General features: G+C 43.2%; 1 protein-coding gene and 1 pseudogene across 3 annotated transcripts in view; one reads left to right on the top strand and one right to left on the bottom strand.

Moving 5' to 3' along the window:
* CAV1 (caveolin 1) overlaps positions 1-2,038 on the bottom strand; it is a 36,085-nt gene extending 34,047 nt beyond the window's left edge. Inside the window, exons 1-2 of one of the 3 annotated variants that reach the window (XM_027539592.1) lie at positions 1,926-2,038; positions 317-481 (exon numbers count right to left, since the gene is read on the bottom strand). In XM_027539592.1, coding sequence (XP_027395393.1) covers positions 317-481; positions 1,926-1,955 — 195 coding nt within the window. In that variant the 5' untranslated portion in view covers positions 1,956-2,038. Of the gene's footprint in view, positions 1-316; positions 482-615; positions 725-1,221; positions 1,322-1,925 lie in introns of those variants that run through there. The other 2 variants (XM_027539593.1, XM_027539595.1) reach the window with 2 other exon arrangements.
* A 158-nt stretch (positions 2,039-2,196) lies between these two features.
* On the top strand, positions 2,197-15,938 carry LOC113890909 (annotated as a pseudogene).
* Positions 15,939-19,719: the final 3,781 nt, after the last annotated feature.

Raw genomic sequence — 19,719 nt, 5'->3', positions numbered from 1 at the left:
CACCTCCCGCTCTCAAAGGGTGCGGGGCTGTCTGTTACTGAGACCTGGAGGTTCATATGCCAGGAGAAGGGTGCAGTTATATGAACTCCCACAAAACTCAAGTTAGCCAAATTCCAGCTGAACTAACTGGCAGGAGCGGGTAGGGGAGATGTGACATTTCTGACGACCGCGGTTCCCGCACATCAAGCCCCAGAAAATGGTGAGTGTGTGGCAAAGACAGGGAAAGAAACACAGGCTAGTAGCCAGACAGAGCTGTCCTGGCCCTGTCAGCGTCTCCTCGGGGCACATCCCTTCCTTGCTGGCCGCCTCACCTTACCTTGACCACGTCGTCGTTGAGATGCTTGGGGTCGCGGTTGACCAGATCTATCTCCTTGGTGTGCGCGTCGTACACTTGCTTCTCGTTCATTTCCTCTGCCATAGCCTTGTTGTTGGGCTTGTAGATGTTGCCCTGTTCCCGGATGGGAACAGTGTAGAGATGTCCCTGCAGAGGGCGGACGGCCCGGAGGGAGAGGGTGGCACCGGCGGTGGGAAGGAAATTTCAAAAAAGAAAAATCCGCAATCAGAAAAGTTAGCCTTGGCAGCGAGGCAAACCTCAAGGCTCAAAATCGAACTAACCGATTTCGAAGCGGTGGCTCGGCGCACAGTAAACTCCTTGGCGCCGCAAGCTTTTTAAGAGGATCGGGGAGAGGACACCACACCCCTCGGTACCAGGCTGGGAGCTCCTGCCTCCCTCGCCCGCCACCGCCAGGGGTCAGGGCAAACCCCGCAGCGCGGTCCGCCCGGCCCCAGCCCAACTCACTCCCAACAGGCTGATTCCCGCGGAGACCCCCACAGGAGAGGGGATCCGACTTCCGACTTTTATCCAGCCCCTCTCTCCGCCAGGCCACCCTCTCCGCAGCTCTTCACCTGCTCCAGTCCCTGGTCCCTATTTCCCTTCTCTCCGTAATTCCTTCTAACTTCATCCTTAAGATCCACGATGAACCACCCCCCACCCCGGACCCACGCAGTGTTCCCATTTTCGTTCCTTTCTGGCCAAGTATCCTTTGCACCTGCCCGCGTCCTCCACCCTCCCTCTGCCGTTTCTGTCCCTGCACAGCTCCCCGTACACCCCCCTCCCCCGGTGCACACTAGCCAGCATCCCCTATCTTTGGATCGAGCCAAGTGTCAGACCCCCTATACTGTCTAGAACGATATTCCACCTGCACAATTCCTCAGACCCACCCTTAGGTCACTCCCAGACCCCTGGCCGGTAGCTGAACGGCGGCGGCTGCGTTTGGGAAAACTAGGTTTCCACACCCAGGCGGAGCCCGAGCGCCGGGAGGTGGTAGGAAGGTGGGGGGTGGGGGGAGTGGTAGTTAGGAGGAGGGTGCTTTATCCAAGCACCCCTGCCAGGCGCCGAGATGCAGGAAGAGTTCTAGAGGTAGCCCAAGAGCTTTGGAAAGTGCAAACATGACGCGCGCCGCCTCCTCGGCCAGCTGGTTGAGGCGCCTGGTGGGGAGTCGTGGGGGACTGTCCCCAAGACTGCAAGTGAATCAGTTCCCACCCTGCACTCTAGCTCTCCACTCTCCAGCAGACAGGGGCCGGACCTTGGGGGTCTCTCAATAAAGCAGTACCCCTAAGCCATTCAGAAACGCGCCCTCAGTCCGACCAAACCAACTTCAGGACCCCAACGACCCCCTCTTTCCGCGACCTAGGCCCCTAGGCTCCCTTGGCCCCCTTCCTAATAGGAAAACATGAAACAAACATTCCTGCCTCCTCTTCACCTCCCCGCCCAAGCCCATTCCTCAGCAATGCGAGAGCCAGAGGAGTGCTCCAACGTCGAGAGAGGGCTGGGGCAAGCAAAGCAGTCAGAATATTTAGAGTGGAGATAGCAGAAGCAGCACTCCTTGTGCGCCGCGTTCCGGAGCGCACCCACCCAGGCGTACCTCTGAGTCTACGTATTTGCCCCCCGACATTCTGGCTCGTGGCTGGTTGAAGACTCTGGGTAGATTTCCCTGGGCTGTGATTTAAGGGAACTGAGGAAGGAGGATCTTGTATTGTATGGGAGAAAAAAAAAAAAAAAGGCGCTGAGGGTGAGGCGGCCGGGTAGGGGGGCGGTGGCTGGGAGGGAGCCTCCTGGCTCTCCGCCAAGGGTTTGTTCTGCTCGCGGTTGGCCGGGATGTGCGCTGAGCCGGGTCTAGGCACATCCCCAAGGTTATGGCAGCAGAGGGCGGGGAGAGCCCGCAGGGAGTCAAGAGCAACGAGAAAGCGTTTCACTCGCGCTGGGCTCCTTGGGCAGATATTTTAAACCTGGGGCAACATTTTCTCAGCTATAAGCCACTGAGAGGCGTATTGGGGAGAGCTAATGTTTTCGCAGTGCATCATCCCAGCAGGGGTGGGGACGGGAGGAGGGAGACGAAGACCGTGTACGGAGATGCCCAGTATGGGCAACCGAGCTTCAGAAAGAATTCTACCTTGTTTTAAGCCGTTTCTTCCTGTCGCCCAAGTTCCGTCGCTGCCTAAGATACAACTATCTCCCAGTTTTACAGTGGAAGGGATGAAAAGTGACCCAGAATCTTTAGGTGTAATTCATACCTAAACACAAGGAAGGAATCTGTGTGGGTGCGTGTGTGGTGTGCTTTTGGTGACACTGGTTTACATCTAGTCTGTGTGAATGGAAACTTGGAAAAACAGGCCTGCCGAATTTAACGTTTACCAACTGCTTCTGAAACGTCTCCCAAATGCTTTGAAATAAGAAATAAAAATGTTTAACTTTTCTATAATTGTATTACTTTTTTTTTCTGGAACAAAGGAAATCTGTGGCAACAGGTTATGCTATGTTTACAAAACACACAAAATATTTACAGTTGTACAAATATTTAATTGGAGTTTCAAGTTTTCCAGACATTTTTTAAAGTACTTGACTGTGAGTTAAAGGAGGCTTGTTTTTATTAAGTAATTGATTAGAATTTTTAAAAAGTTTTTAGAAGTTAAAATATCTTATCTAAGAAACTTCCTAAATCGGGAGCTTCTCTCTTTGCCTTATTATAAATCAGCACAAGATGAATTGAGCAATAATCAGTCATTTTACTTTAGGACAAGTTCACTTATTATTGTTAGGAAATTCACTCTGCAAAAATGGAAAGGACATTTTACATTATGTTCCACATGCTATCAAAAGTCAGATTATGACTTGAAAAAGTTAGGACTATACCAGAAATGGCACAGGATACATGGCAGTCTAGAAAAGGGGATATGGGTACAAAAGGAGGAGGAGGAGAAATAGAGGATGGAACTCCTAGAATTGATTATGGAGGTGGAGAGAAAACATAAACACATAAAGGGAATGACAGCGCAAAGGTTTTTGTTATTGTTGATGGCAGAAAGGCAATATAATTTTTAAAGAAAAGATAAGTTTCAACTATAAGGGAGGAGAAGTGTCACAAATGTTGGCATGACGAATTATGCTGACTAGTCATCATTAGAATACTAAAATTTTTCCCAAAGTTGGGTTTTTGGTTTTACTTCTAAATGCTTTAAACAGATTACATGTTAACAAACAAGATATTCTAGCAAAGGGGGGTGTGTCAGGGTCAGTGTGTTGTGTAGTGCCTGTGTGTGTGTTTAGTCGCTCAGTTGTGTCCAACTCTTTGCAACCCCACCAGGCTCCTCTGTCCATGGGATCCTCCAGGCAAGAATATTGGAGTGGGTTGCTATGCCCTCCTCCAGGGGATCTTCCCAACCCAGGGATGGAAACTAGGTCTCTCACATCCATCTGAGCCACCAGGGAAGCTCAAGAATACTGGAGTAGGTGGCCTATCCCTTCTCCAAGGGAACTTCCTGACCCAGGAATCTAACAGAGGTCACATTGCAGGCGGATTCTTTACCAGCTGAGCTACCCAGGAAACCCTGTGTAGTGCCTAGTCTACCTCTAATAATTCTTAAAAGATTACCGTTCCTCTAACTCTTCCTGTTACCGAGTCTGCTCCCTGCACGGTAGGCCAATAAATCCGAGAAACTAGGGGTTAAGACAAGGAAGGGACTTTATTTAGGGAGCCGACTAACAGAGAGGATGGCAGGCTAGTGCCTCAAAATAACCATCTTGCCATGGTCTGGATGCCAGGTTCTTTTATAGAGTCAGAGAGAAAGAAGTAAAGAGGAACTAAAATCAAAAGGCAGAAAAGAGAGGGAGAGGCAGTGGGGAAGTCAAGTTCACGGGTCTTCAGTCTTGCAAAACAACTCCAGGGAATGGCCAGCCTTTGGAAGGGGTGTGTTAATCTCTTCTATTCACAGGTGGGCAGGGTCAGATTATCTATGAATTTAACAAAGGCACTTTAGTTTCAGGCAGAGGGACAGGGTCCTTTGAAGCAAGCCCTAGTGTATGATTATAATAACAAAAGCAATGAAAAGCAAGTCAAACAGTTTCCAAAATGGAGTCAGAATTGGCTGCTTCTCTGCAGCAGGGTTAGAACTGGCTTCTCTGAAACACTCCTTCGTAAATGTTGGCTGCAAAGCAGTTGAGTTTTATTCTATGGAAAAATGTGGAAGCTGTTTCCCATCTATTGTTATCCAGTCTTCAGCTGGGATGAGTAATCTTGATTGTGAAAAAAAGTCAACAGGAACAGGGAGGCAGCATGTCCTGCATTCCAGCAAGGAATGGACTTTGTGGGGAGGCCTGAGTAATGCTTAACTAGCACTTAAAGAAGGGAAAGCAGCCTCCCTGGGGATTCCACCCCAAAGTCAGCATAGTACATAGAATCATAATGATCAGTGATATGTTGTCAAGGCCAAAATGAATTCCTAATGAGAGGAAAAACCACAAATTCTTCAATAACCTGCCCCAACAAGAAGCTGGCACCAAAGAGAAACAGATCATATTCTGGTTATAATAGCTGATTTAGATACTTGGCTGCATCCAACTTTATGAGATATAAAGAAAAGATGAAGTATGACATTGTTAGCAGAGTATAAGATTGAAATGAATAATCATGTTAAAAAATGTATATTTTTTATTTGATACCCACACAGATAACTTTAGGCTTAGAGGCAGGTTAATAACTTCTCTAAATCATTGACTAGGAAAAAAAAAAAAAAGGGTAAATGGAGACCCATTTGCCCTTTTTTTTTTTAATAAGAAGCTGTCTTAAAGGTTAGCTCATGCATTCAATGTTACTGTATAGAGAGCTAAAGGATGTAGATCATCAAACCAGCCATCTTCAAAATGGAAAAACTGAAGTTTAAAGACAAGAAAATGATCTTAAGGAGTTTTGTGGGGCAATGAAACATTTTAAAGTTGGTAAATAACTATGGTACTGTTAACAGCTTATGGGGTGTAGGATTCTTAAGTAGTGCAGTGAGGGCCTGCTCATGGCAAGACTGTGACGTTCATTGCCTTTTATGTTCTCTCACCTCCTTCTCTTGGCCTCCTAAACCCCTTAGCTCAGCTTCCTCTTCCCATCCTTACCTCCCTGGGTCCTCTTCATACTCTCAGCTGGCTTCATCTGATTCCTGCTCCAGGATTAGGAGTCTAAGGTTTGACCACTTATAATGATATGAAAGTTTGAAAATGCAGTCATCTTTCAAAGATTTCTTAACACACAGAAGGCTGAGACTGCCCAAATGTGCCTTTGTTGATGAGTTCAAAAAGAACATCTTGGATTATAATAAGGATTATCACTAGGTGTGATATAAAAACAATTTAATAACCAGTATGCAGAGCCACCAAGGAGTCATTCCAGGGCTGGTCCCAGCTCTGGTGCTGTGCCTTAGCATCCTGCTGGCTAGCTGCTGGCTCACTAGGAGTTGGGGCCCTTGGGAGAAGGACAAGATGGGAGGGAGTACATTTTAGAGCAGTGACTATTTATATACAAGTACATAAATGCTAGTATTTTTACAGCCTGTATTTCCGCTGAGTATTTACCTCATTTTCACCACCACCACCTCTCATACCATTCCCTATTCACCCTCATACACCAAAGCCCATTGAGGCCTTCTTCCCTTACCTGCTATAACTTCTTCTATACCTTTCATTTTATACATGGAAAAAAATTGCTTTCTAGAGAAGTCTTTGCCTCATTACCCAATCCCTTCCTGTTCCTGTGCTGGTTTGAAGGCCTCACTGGAATCTTCCTGTTTGAGTCTTTTCATTTTGACTCTCTTAAATGATTTTTTTCTATTTATTTTCTTAAAAAAAAAAAAAAAAGACAACTATTTCTACATCTTAAAAATCTGATCAAGATGGCTAAGAAAATATTCTTTTTATACTGTTTCTTTAAATTAGCTTTCCTTTCTTTATTGTAAAATAAAAAATATAATTGGCATCTACTCAAGAGGGGTGTCATGAACATTCAATGAGGTGATGCACTTAAAAGCACTGAGGATACTGCCTAAATCATAGCAGATGCCAGGGTTCAGGAGGCAAATTTCAGTACATAGATTCAGGATTGGAATAAATATATTTTCTTTTGCAAAATTTGTTTTGTAAAATAGTTCAACCATCTCAGATATACCAAATAGTATCATGAATACCTACCATCAGCTTGATGAAATAATTTTGTTTTGTCTGGTTTGATTCAGATTTTTAAAAGTAGAAAACATAGATTATTGAAGTCCTTTGTGAGATAAAACTTTCTCTTTTTTAAAGAACTGAACTTAATTTCTTTTACAAATCCCCATTCCTTCAGGTGGTAGAAACTTCATCTCAATCAGTTCCTAGTTTCTTCCAGTTTGTTAAGATTGTATTGCATATAAATTCCAGGGGCTTATTGCCAAGGACTGTCAGGGTGGGTCTGTGGAGGAGAGTCTCTTCCTTAGTTTTACATCTTGGATCTGCTGATGGTGCATCGTCTTGTCTGTCCTCAGTCACTGGTTTGTTGGGGATGCTGCTATAATGTCCTTCATGCTCATTCAATATGACCCGTAGGGCTAAAGACACTTTTTGATACTTCTTTCCTTTTCTTGGGGCTCTGTGCAAGTCTGATAAATCTGAGTGGGCAGGCCTGATGCAGCATCATGGAGCCTCATGTGGTGAATGTGGTGTGGAGAACAGAATAAATGCCCTGCCACTGTGCAGGGGAACCACTTGGAAGGAACTCCTCAGAGGGCCCTACTCAAGCAGGTGGCACAAGTACCTCTGCTTTTAAACCCTCCCTCATCTGGGTCAGTCCTAGAGGTGCACATGTGTCAAAAACTACTTTGCTTATTTTCCTAACTTATTCTCCCTTGACCGGGAAGTCTTGCTCCTATATCACTCAACAGTTCTTTTTCATGCCCTAAATTCCCCCAAGACCAAGGCTTTTGGAATCAAGAGAAACCTTCTCTCTTCATCTCTGCTTTTCTGTTGTATTAATCTTTCCCTAGGTATGGTGGGAAGTGGAGTGGGGGAAGGCTCCGTGGGCATCCAGAAAAGAACAAATATATCAAAAGTGTCATCATTCACTAGCTTTCCTCCTTCCCTTGGGATTTAGATGAGGGTAAGGAGGTATAAATCCCTAGTTATAAGATAAGAGTAATAGAGATCTGATGTACAATGTGATAAATATAATTTACATTGCTATATGTTATATATGAAAATTGTTGAAAGAGTAAATCCTAAGAGCTCTCATCAGAAAGAAAAAATTTTCACCCCCCCCCCATTTATTTAATTTTGTATCTATATTAAATGGTCAATGTTTACTAAACTTTGGGATGGGCTTCCCTTGTGGCTCAGCTGGTAAAGACTACACCTGAAATTCGGGAGACCTGGGCTCATTCCCTGGGTTGGAAAGATCCCCTGGAGAAGGGAAAGGCTACCCACTCCAGTATTCTGGCCTGGAGAATTCCATAGACTGTATAGTCCATGGGGTCGCAAAGAGTCCAGCACAACTGAGTGACTTTTACTTTCAAACTTTGGGATAATCATTTCACTATCTATAAAAGTCAAATCATTATGCTGCTGCTAAGTTGCTTCAGTTGTGTCCGACTCTGTTTGACCCCATAGATGGCAGCCACGCTCCCCTATCCCTGGGATTCTCCAGGCAAGAACACTGGAGTGGGTTGCCATTTCCTTCTCCAATGCATGAAAGTGAAAAGGGAAAGTGAAGTTACTCAGTCGTGTCCGACTCCTAGCGACCCCATGGACTACAGCCTACCAGGCTCCTCTGTCCATGGGATTTGCCAGGCAAGAGTACTGGAGTGGGGTGCTGTATATCAATTATATCTTAATAAAACTGGAAGAAAAAATAATCCTGGTGAGATATTGTTAGTAGCATCTAAGATCTATTTAGATCTGTCTAGTCAAAGCTATGGTTTTTCCAGTAATCATGTATGGATGTAAGAGTTGGACTACAAAGAAAGCTGAGTGCTGAAGAATTGATGCTTTTGAGCTGTGGTGTTAGAGAAGACTCTTGAGAGTCCCTTGGACTGCAAGGAGATCCAACCAGACCATCCTAAAGGAAATCAGTCCTGAATATTCATTGGAAGGACTGATGCTGAAGTTGAAACTCCAATAGTTTGGCCACCTGACAGGAAGAACTAACTGACTCATTTGAAAAGACCCTGATGCTGGGAAAGATTGAAGGCAGGAGGAGAAGGATGACAGAGGATGAGATAGTTGGATGGCATCACCGACTCGATAGACATGAGATTGAGCAAGCTCCGAGAGTTGGGTGATGAACAGGGAAGCCTGGCGTGCTGCAGTCCATGGGGTCGCAAAGATTTGGACACGACTGAGCGACTGAATTGAACTGAGAATCTATCTGGTCTTTTTGAATTATAGCAAACCCTTAAATTCCGAATATATAATTTATATAAAAGCTCAGTGGAAGAAAAACCATTTATTTTCACAAATCTATGGGTTGGTTTGGCTGGGTCCCAGCTGGTCTAGATTGGGGTGGCTGGGGCACCTCTGCTTCCCACTGCAGGTCTGTGCTGGCTTTGCTCTGTATGCCTCTCAGCCTCCTGGGACCAGCAAGTTAGTCAGGGCAGCTTCTTCTCAGGCTCTGAGAAGTAACGGAGGCACAAGAGTAAGACAAAATATGCCAGACTTCGAGAAGTCTACACTTGGAGATGACATGCTGACACTTCTGTTCTGTTGGCCATGGCAAGTCACCCAAAGTCAAGGGACTGGCAAATAAATCCCAAGATGAGGCCAAGGCAAGGGTGTGAACGCAGCAAGCTGTGAGGAGGCCAAATCTACATCAACTGTGTGTGGGTCACTAGAGACTGGATTTTGGCTTTCAGTTTTTCAAGTCTTAATCGAATTTCTGAGATATACCCTCTCAATTCAATTCAGTTCAGTCACTCAGTCGTGTTTGACTCCTTGCGACCCCATGAACTGCAGCACGCCCGGCTTCCCTGTCCATCACCAACTCCTGGAGCTTGCTCAGACTCATGTCCATTGAGTCCATGATGCCATCCAACCATCTCATCCTCTGTCGTTCCCTTCTTGTCCCGCCTTCAATCTTTCCCAGCATCAGGGTCATTTTCAATAAGTCAGTTCTTCACATCAGGTGGCCAAAGCATTGGAGTTTCAGCTTCAGTGTCAGTCCTTCCAATGAATATTCAAGACTGATTTCCTTTAGGATGGTCTGGTTGGATCTCCTTGCAGTCCAGGGGACTCTTAAGAGTCTCCTCTAACACCATAGTTCAAAAGCATCAATTCTATATACCCTTTGCTTCTTTTATTTCATTCTCAGAAAGCTTTATGTATTATTTTTAAAATCTATTAAACCATTTGTAACAACAATAACAAAATCTCTTCATCTTAAATGAAGATTTTCTATGTGAAGATTCTTAAATATTGTTGACTGAAAAATATAGTCACAACCTGGAAGTAGAGTTATACTATTTGGTGGGAATGTTTAGGACTCCAAGCCCAGGAGACAGCATTTCAGTAGCTCTGAGAAAACTGCTCCAAGGAGGCAGGAGGCGAAGTCAGGTTATATACAAGTTTGCAGCAGAGGGAGCAGGCGGTCTGAACATCAAAAAGATCAGGTGTCAAGTTAAGGAACTTAGCTTATGTATATGGGTAGATGAACGGCTCTGGGCTCATTGAATTCATTCCTTTCATATATACCTCAGCTATCTGGGGCCAATCCTTGTTCACCTTGCTTCTTGCATTCCCTCAGCTCCTCAGCAGTCACCATGGGGGGTTACAGCATCCCTGGATCGAAGTTTTGGGAGCCCTCACTCACATTTGGAAGCCAGAAATTACTGATGGCTGTGACATTTCTTATTTATTAATATGGCCGGAGATATTTTCATTTCACAATATGATGCTTGACAGAGGGCCTCAGATTGAGGGTCCCAGCAGGTCACAAGGCACATTCTCTTGCCTTAAAGCAGAATATGATTTTCAAGGCAGCTAAGAGTCTACCTTACCTTCAAAAAATTAGACCATCTTATTGTCATTGTCATTATGATTCCTCCAGCCTTAGAACTCAATATGATGATACATGATTTTTCTTTGAAAAAGCAGCAAAATTTTGTTTCTAAGAGTAGGTATTCAAAATTTAAAGATTTGTTTTTCTTTTATCAGTCAATTTTTCCTTGAATTTTTCCCCATAAATTACATTAAAAGCAAAATCATAATACAATCTGATTTGTCAGCATATAGGTAAATTTAAATATTGAGAAAATACTGTCTGGAGAGTGTGTAATTTCCTTGGTTCTATCTTGCTGCAACAAAGATTTGAAACAGTGGACCAGTGTTACAGCTCGGTTATGGCTCAGAGTTTTATTCAGCAAACAAGTTCAGTTCAGTTCAGTTGCTCAGTCATGTCCCACTCTTTGCGACCCCATGGACTGCAGCACACCAGGCCTCCCTGTCCATCACCAACTCCTGGAGTTCACTCAAACTCATGTCCATTGAGTTGGTGATGCCATCCAACTATCTCATCCTCTGTCATCCCCTTCTCCTCCTGCCTTCAATCTTTCCCAGCATCAGGGTCTTTTCAAATGAGTCAGTTAGTTCTTCCTGTCAGGTGGCCAAACTATTGGAGTTTCAACTTCAGCATCAGTCCTTCCAATGAATATTCAGGACTGATTTCCTTTAGGATGGTCTGGTTGGATCTCCTTGCAGTCCAAGGGACTCTCAATAGTCTTCTCTAACACCACAGTTCAAAAGCATCAATTCTTCAGCACTCAGCTTTCTTTGTAGTCCAACTCTTACATCCATACATGACTACTGGAAAAACCATAGCCTTGGATAGTACAACCACGAGGTGTGAGGGCCAGCCGACCCCAAAGGAGAGGCCTCAATCTGTCTTGGCTTCTTCTTTTTATACGTTTTGTTTCCTCCCTGCTGAGCCTGCCCTATGCAAATTGGGCTAGCCAGGAAGGGCGTGTGTTTGTTTCACCTAAGGGTCTCACTCTAGTCCTCAGATTTTCTTTTGTTCCATTTTCCCAGGCTTTTACCTTTCTTTGTCGTTTAGCCACCACCATTTTGGACTCCTTTTCCCTATTCTAACTACCTAACAATACTAAATGTAAGCAAACACAAATCACATTGAATTCTCTTTTTTTTAATGCTTCAAATCCATTTAAAATGCCAGGTTCAGCTCATCATTTCATCATGATGCCGTATAAGAAATCAAACTAACTGCGGTGAAATTGAGGGATCTACCTACCTTGACTAATAATTGGATTATAATAGCCCTACTAAAATCATCCTTCTAGCTTTCATTAAAGAGAGGAAAAGTCTTAGTCCAAACACTGACATAATTAAGGAGTAATATAGTTAGAAAGTGTGAGAAGAAATGTAAAAAATACTTGGCTCATTTTTTTTCATCTAGGTAGATTTATGTCAATATAAAATTAATGATAATTGCAATCCTAGCTAATCCAAGATTGGGATTGTTTAATAGCAGGCTTAAGCATAGCCATTTTTCAGAAAAATTTGGGTCAAGGTGTGAGCCAGATTACCATATTACATATAGTTGGGAGAAGTAGAATATTTAGATATGTGGACAATGACTACATTTCCTCCTATTCAAGTGAAACAAAATTCTGATCACTCTTTAGGAAGATGGAAACTCCATAAAATCTTATTCAATGTGTGACCAATTCTCAGAAAACCTAATAAGCCAACAAAATGTATTATAGTATGATTTAATATAATGTCATATATACCTGAGATATTTGGCATTTCATAGTATACTAGTATACTTATACTACATATATACTTATACTAATGTCAGTTCAGTTCAGTCACTCAGTTGTGTCCGACTCTTTGCAACCCCATGAATTGCAGCATGCCAGGCCTCCCTTTCCATCACCAACTCCTGGAGTTCACTCAGGCTCACGTCCATCGAGTCAGTGATGCCATCCAGCCATCTCATCCTCTGTCGTCCCCTTCTCCTCCTGCCCCCAATTCCTCCCAGCATCAGCGTCTTTTCCAATGAGTCAACTCTTCGCATGAGGTGGAGTTTCAGCTTTAGCATCATTCCTTCCAAAGAACGCTTATACTATATGCTGCTACTGCTAAGTCACTTCAGTCGTGTCCGACTCTGTGCGACCCCATAGACGGTAGCCCACCAGGCTTCCCCGTCCCTGGGATTCTCCAGGCAAGAACACTGGAGTGGGTTGCCATTTCCTTCTCCAATGCATGAAAGTGAAAAGTGAAAGTGAAGTCGCTCAGTCCTGTCCGACTCCTAGCAACCCCATGGACTGCAGCCCACCAGGCCCCTCCATCCATGGGATTTTCCAGGCAAGAGTACTGGAGTGGGGTGCCATCGCCTTCTCCGTGTTATACTATATATAGTATATTTAAACAGCATATGAGAATATTTTATTTTAACAAATAATTTTTATTTAGATTATAATGAAATGATAAAGAATAAAAATGATAGTAGTGCCTAAATATTACCATGAATTTATAAGGAGATATACACAGTAGAACTTCTGTTTTTTTCTTAAGTTAATGTAAATATTTGGGAGGAGTCCTTTACAAAAGCCCTTTGTTTTGTAACCAATCCATCTGGCTTAGTCAGAGCTCCATTATTTAACAAAGGAAACTGTCTTTCCTTTTGGCCCTTTCCCTAGTAAATAAACTATTTACCAGGAGTTGCTTTTACCTGGGGGAAATTTATGTCTACAGCCACTCCCTGTGAGGCAATGATGCTTAATCATAAAATATTTCACTCTTAAAAAGTACATATCAGTTAAAATTGACCATTTATTAAGTGGTCTGGTCTTCATAGAGAACTTCCTTTTACTTACATATTGAGGTTTTTTTCTTTTTCTTTTTTTTTTTTAACCAATTCCAGAGAAAATTTGGGACTGTAACATCAGCTTTTGTACATACTGGAGGATAGGTTTAATTCTGCACTGCTGACTTTTCTGTCAATTAATTTACCTTACTTCAGAGGGAATGTGAATGTGTTTTAAAGCTGATATTGTTACCGAGTGCGAGCTCACTCTGCTTGCCACAGGACAGGCCAATGAATCCGAGAGATGAGGCAAGGAAGAGACCAACTGGGGAGCTGGCAGACCAAGAAGATGGCAGGCTAGCGCCTCAAAACAACCATCTTGTAGGAGTCTGGATGCCAGCTTCTTTTGTAGAGTTAGAGGAAAATCAATGAGGAACTAAAGTCAAAAGGTAGAATAGAAGGGGAGAGGCAGTGGGGAAGTAAAGTGCAAGGGTCTTCAGTCTTGCAAAACATCTCCAAAGGAATGGTCAGCCTTTGGAAAGGGTGTGTTAACCTCTTCTATTTGCAGGTGCGTAGGGACAAATTATAAGTGCCAGAAGGCACTGACGACCCACTCCAGTACTCTTGCCTGGAAAATCCCATGGACCTAGGAGTCTGGTAGGCTGCAGTCCAGGGAGTCGATAACAGTCGGACATGACTGAGCGACTTCACTTTCACTTTTCACTTTTCATGCATTGGAGGAGGAAATGGCAACCCACTCCAGTGTTCTTGCCTGGAGAATCCCAGGGATGGGTAGCCTGGTGGGCTGCCGTCTATGGGGTCACACAGAGTTGGACATGACTGATGGGACTTAGCAGCAGCAGGGACAAATTATTTATCTGAGCTGAACAAAGGCAGTTTAGCTTACAGTCAAGCAGAGGGGCAGGGTCCTCTGAGGCAAGCTATTAAGTATGATTATAATCACGTCCCTCGTGGCTCAGCAGGTAAAGAATCCCCTGCAATGTGGGAGATCTGGGTTTGGTCCCTGGGTTGGGAAGATCCCCTGAAGAAGGGAAAGGCTACCCACTCCAGTATTCTGGCCTGGAGAATATTTTTTCCAGGGCTTCCCTGATAGCTCAGTTGGTAAAGAATCCCCCTGCAATGCAGAAGACCCCAGTTCGATTCCTGGGTTGGGAAGATCCGCTAGAGAAGGGATAGGTTACCCACTGCAGTATTCTTGGGCTTTCCTTGTGGCTCAGCTGGTAAAGAATCTGCCTGCAATGTGAGAGACCTGGGTTCAATCCCTGGGTTGGGAAGATCCTCTGGAGAAGGGAAGGGCTACCCACTCCAGTATTCTGGCATGGAAAATTCCAAAGGGGTCACAAAGAGTTGGACATGACCGAGCGACTTTCGTAATAACAAAAGCAATGAAAAACAAATCAAACATTTTCCAACATGGAGTCAGAATTGGCTTCCTCCCTGAAATAATATGGGGGGTTATAGGTATGGGACAGACTGTAGAATCTTTTCAGAAGGCCAAGTAATCTCTCTTTCAATTTATTCTTTCCTCTGACTGACAGCTACTTTATTTTCACCTCTCTCCATGTCTTACTCAAGTTAGTGACTAGGATCTTGCTACTCAAAAGGACCTGCAGCATCCAGGTACAAATCTGAATCTCAGGTCCAATTTCCAGATTTACTGAGACAGAATCTGCTTTTTAACAAGATATCCAGGTAATTCATGTGCACATTAAACTTTGAAAAGCAGTGATCTAGGGGAAACTTGAAAATGCTTATTTTCTCAATGTGTTTTAAAAGGCAGAAGTTGGGCAGCGAGACGTACGTTGTTGAGTACGTGGGTGTGTATGAGATTGGGCCAGTGAAGCTGGTGGCCTTGGCATGTGATATCAGGCTGGCTCTGTTGCTTGGTGGCTCTGTCTGTCAGCGAGTGCCATATTGTTGGACTTGGCCAGTCACGGGCTACTCTGTTCCGATTTCTGTTCCAGCTGCTTATGTGTGTGAAGGTGCTCTAGCAGGTGGGATATGAGCCTCTAACTCCAGCAATAGGACAAATATTTTGGGGCAGCAAGCATGTCAGCTTCCTGGTCTGTTTTGTTATGCTCAGCACACTGTGAACATCTACGGGCAGCATAGGTTGTTCACAGGCTTAACTCCAAGACTGTTCAGGAATCCTTGGAACTGTGGTCCATGGTAAAGTTTTACAGAATTACCAGAAGTGTAACAGGGTTGAGGAGTCAGGATCTGGAAACATAGAGAAAGAAGTTTCATCTTCCTTTGACAGAGTTATCAAGGAGACCGCTTGAAAGAGTGCATTGTGCTATTGCTCTCATCACACATCCCTTTCACATGATCACTCTGAGTTCTATGGTACAATTCATTGGGAGAGAATCCAAGTATTATAGATTTTGTGACTCCATAGTAATTGTCTACTAGGAAGAGGACATCCTAGGATTTTTTGCAGATCTTATTCCTCACCTCCTAGGTGACATCGTTTCTTTGTGGCTCTGTAACTCACTGGTCTACCTCATCAGTGTCCATGCGTTGGCCAGTGGAGTTTCCACCATGAATGAAATGAAGAGTTGGTTCCTAGTTGTCACATGATTTTTTTCCAGTATATTTACATATTCCTTTATGCTTGTCTATAGTCTTATGACTGTCAACAGCTGTGGACTTGCTCATGGATGCCCTCCTTATCCCCTAATATATACTTCTTATTTATATGGCTGGTACATGCTACAAAAAAGGGGATATATTAGCCAAGAAATAACGTGTCTTTTCCAGAAGTTCCCCTTTGGGAAGACTTATTGTTGTGATCCAAGAATGTTAATTTGAAGATGTAGGGCAAGGACAGTGACATTTCTATAGTCCCAGATGCACAGAAATACGGGAGAGAGTGTTGATTTCTATAAAGTGTGGCATATTTTTTTAATAATTAATCTTGAGAAAATGAATAAAAATGGCAGACATTATGTCAGCAAATAAACAAAAAAGCCAAAAAAAAAAAGAAAGTCCTCTCCTGAGTAAGAACCACGAATGAAGAAAAACCTTCAAAAATATGTACATAGAAGAGCCTATACATCATAATGGAAAGAGCAATAGAAAGGCATCCTGGATGACTTAACAGGGAATCCCAACTCTGAAAAGGAAGTGACATACTGTTAGAGAAATATTTGTAAGCAAATTGAAGGAAACATCATTTAAGGGGGAACCCGACAGGCTACATTTGCCAAGTTGCTTGCAGGGAACTGGCAGTTCTTTCCATTTCTATAAACTGAAGGCTTCTTGGAATGTGAAATCAAGAATTATAAACTGGGCGGCAGCCAAGATGAGGTTTTTTGTTGTTGTTGGTTTTTTTTTCCCCCTGCTTGTTTGTTGATGGTTTTTGCTACAAAAAGAGTTGAACTGTTTTAAGTTCTCCCATTTTGTGCTAAGTCGCTTAGTCCTATCCGACTCTTTGCGACATTATGGACTGTAGCCCATCAGGCTCCCCTGTCCATGGGATTTTCCAGGCAGAATATTGGAGTGGGTTGCCATGCCCTCCTCCTGGGGGTCTTCCCAATCCAGGGATCAAACCTGTGTCTCTTATCAAACCTTGCATTGGCAGATAGGTTCTTTACCGCTAGCACCACCTGGAAAGCCAAAGTTCTGCCATTAGCCAGACCCAAAACACATTGACTGTGATGAGAGGTGAGGCAGACCAATCTTTAACTGTACAAGGAGACAGAGCAGTTTCTTAGGGAAGGCTTCAAGGTAGCCCAAACCCATCCTGCACTAGAAGTGTGTCATGCTGGGCCAGCTTCACAGAAGACTTTAAGACTGGGAGGACTTTCCCTTTCCAATTCTGAATACTTCTTCAACTCTAAGAATCATGAAATTATGGAAATCTTTATGTGAATCCCTAGTTCATCACGCATGATAAAGACTGCCTGCATCTGACCTGTCTCATCATTCTCAAAGTTCTTTCAGGAAAAAATATTTTAAGATCTTCTTTTTGCCATTTCCCCTTGTTGAATATATTTAGGATCACAATTCTTTTTATGTGTGTCTACTCCAATGAAATTATCACTTTGGATGACTTCATTTAGACTTTCTCTCAGAAAAAAGATAGTTTAATAAAGGAATTTTTGTACAATATTTTTCATCTTTTAGGTGGCTCTTTAATTACCTTTCGACTTAATAATGCCAACAACTCTGTCTCTTTTTCAGGGGTCTGTTTTCAAATTTATGATTATCATAGGATCTTCCTCTTGCCTAAATAAAATATATATAAATAATTCAGTTAATTGCTCACTTGTTTTTTCTACATGATGAAAAAAGTTTTTTGGTGCTTTATTTCCAATGTTTTGATCATGGCCCTCCCTCACCCCTTCTGCCCTCTTCATGGCCCCTTCATGCAGAGGATCCCATGAAATTGATTGACTATGCTAGATGCTCTGAGGTGATTTTAGTTTAGTTTATATTCCCAAACCCTACATAATGTGTGCTATTCCTGTGACTGCTTCAACAAGGTCATACCTAAACTGGAGAGGAAGGCTTGCTTGCATCTTATGCTTCTTTTTCTTATATATTCCACTGACTTTTATATATTCCATGACATTTCATTTTCCATATTGCTGCCTATTTTGATATTGACTTTGTGAGGAAATATGTGTGTAATCTTAATCAGTGATTAAGTGACTGAACTCCAGTGTCAGATTCTCTTGGTTTAAATTTTGACTTCTGTGTGATCTAGGGAAAATTGTTCAACTTATCATCTGAAAAATGATAATAGAACTTATATTATAGAGTTATTGTGCAAATTAAATAAATGCCCATGAATGCATGCTCAGTCACTTCCATGAAATTCTCCAAGCAAGAATACTGAAGGAGGTTGCCATGCTCTCCCCCAGAGGATCTTCCTGACCCAGGGATTGAACCCACATCTCTTCCATCTCCTGCATTGGCAGGGGGATTCATTACCATTGAGCCATCTGAGAAAGTGTAAGTAGCTCAGTTGTGTCCGACTCTGTGATCCCATGGACTGTAGTCTGCAAGCCAACTGGGAAGCCTCAAATAACCTCCAGCAGGTAATAAATGCTCAACAAATGGAACTATTATTTGTACCAGAAATCAGGATTCTCCCACTGTTGTAATGTATGAAGGATTCCAACCAGTTTCCTTCTCGGTAAACGAAACATGTTATCCTTGCCGCCTGCCTCCCTGGGAAATGGTGTTTATCCCTGCAGCTTTCCAAATGTCTCCTTGTTTCACTGCCCCAGTTAGCTGAGCCAGCCCTTGGCTGGAACTTATATGTGATTCAGTTAGAGGCAGGTCCTGCCTCCTGCCCTTTTCTCCCCTTTTGTTACTGGCAGGTGCTTGATGACAAGTTACTCAGAGGCAGGGAGAGAAAAGAATGCTCCAAAGATGACCTGTAGCTCCTATCTCTTCCTGCTCCGTTTATGTCTGGGAGAAATATTTGCCCTTGGTTACGTGCTCTTTCCCACTATGAGTCATGTCTCTTCCTTTCTCTCTTCTCCACCCCTACCTTTTCCTATAATGGCAAAACGACTTCTCCAGCTGTGCAGCCAAGCCAAATGACAAACACGTCCAAGTGCAGGCGGATAGGTGTCTGTCCTATTTTTGGATAAATGTTGAAGTGGTGTCCTCTGATTTCTCTGACTGCTGCCTGGTCTTTGCCACAGATACATGGCAACAGTCAAAAGCACAGAGAGGTGAGGTGGGAGAGAGACAGATGGTCACAAGTTGTAGTACAGTTTTCATTTTAACTTTTGCCATTGTCTTTAGGGTACAGGGTTCTAGGAGAGCCCTCATGCCCCCTACCAGGGCCCTTTTCATTTAAGAAGACATAAGTAACTTTTCTTTGTGGTCTTAACTGACTTCAGCTCCTTCCACTCAGTTCAGTTTCCTTTGACCCAATTCCATTGACTAGGGGTTTGAACAGAGGTTTCCAGAAACAAATCTGTGAAGGGTGAAGATTGTGTCATTGGAACCTCCTGTTTCCCCTTTTCTGTCTTGATTTTCTCTTTGGTGGGGTGTCTTTTAATCAGTGTTGGATGCTCTCAAGTGTCACCCCACTCAAGGCCCTCCTGCTCAGGTCCCTTACATAGTTTTCATCATTCTTTTTTTCAGATCATCCATTCACATTGAAGTAATGGATGTCTACTAATAGATTGAAATGTTACCTCACCCACAGCTACCTTTCATTTAAACAAGCATCACAGTGTAAAGTTTCAGAGGTGGCAGTTCAGATATAGTTTGAAGAAAGAAGCTGAAGAGTGGGTACAAAAATGATTTAAAAATACAACAGGGTGCATTCTTTTGCTTATTTGGCTATTTGGGGGTTAACAGGGAAGAGAAATTGGGAAGATTAGATATGGAAGTCCAAACTATTTTTACTCCTAAGAAGTATAACCTGAATATTTAGTATATCCTTATCCTTTGCTCCATCCTGCTTCAAATCCTTCTCTTGTCTTCTCTGTATACATATATACCTTGAAGGAAGGAATATACCAAATTCTGATCTATGATAAGTTGCAGTAGTAGTCTTAATTTTTCATCACAGCACTACCTATTTTTTATCTTAAAGTAATATGTAACCATGTAAAAATTCTTT

The sequence above is a fragment of the Bos indicus x Bos taurus genome, chromosome 4, assembly GCF_003369695.1.
Source record: "Bos indicus x Bos taurus breed Angus x Brahman F1 hybrid chromosome 4, Bos_hybrid_MaternalHap_v2.0, whole genome shotgun sequence".
Taxonomy (NCBI): domain Eukaryota; kingdom Metazoa; phylum Chordata; class Mammalia; order Artiodactyla; family Bovidae; genus Bos; species Bos indicus x Bos taurus.
This window is presented reverse-complemented; position numbering and strand designations above follow the sequence as displayed.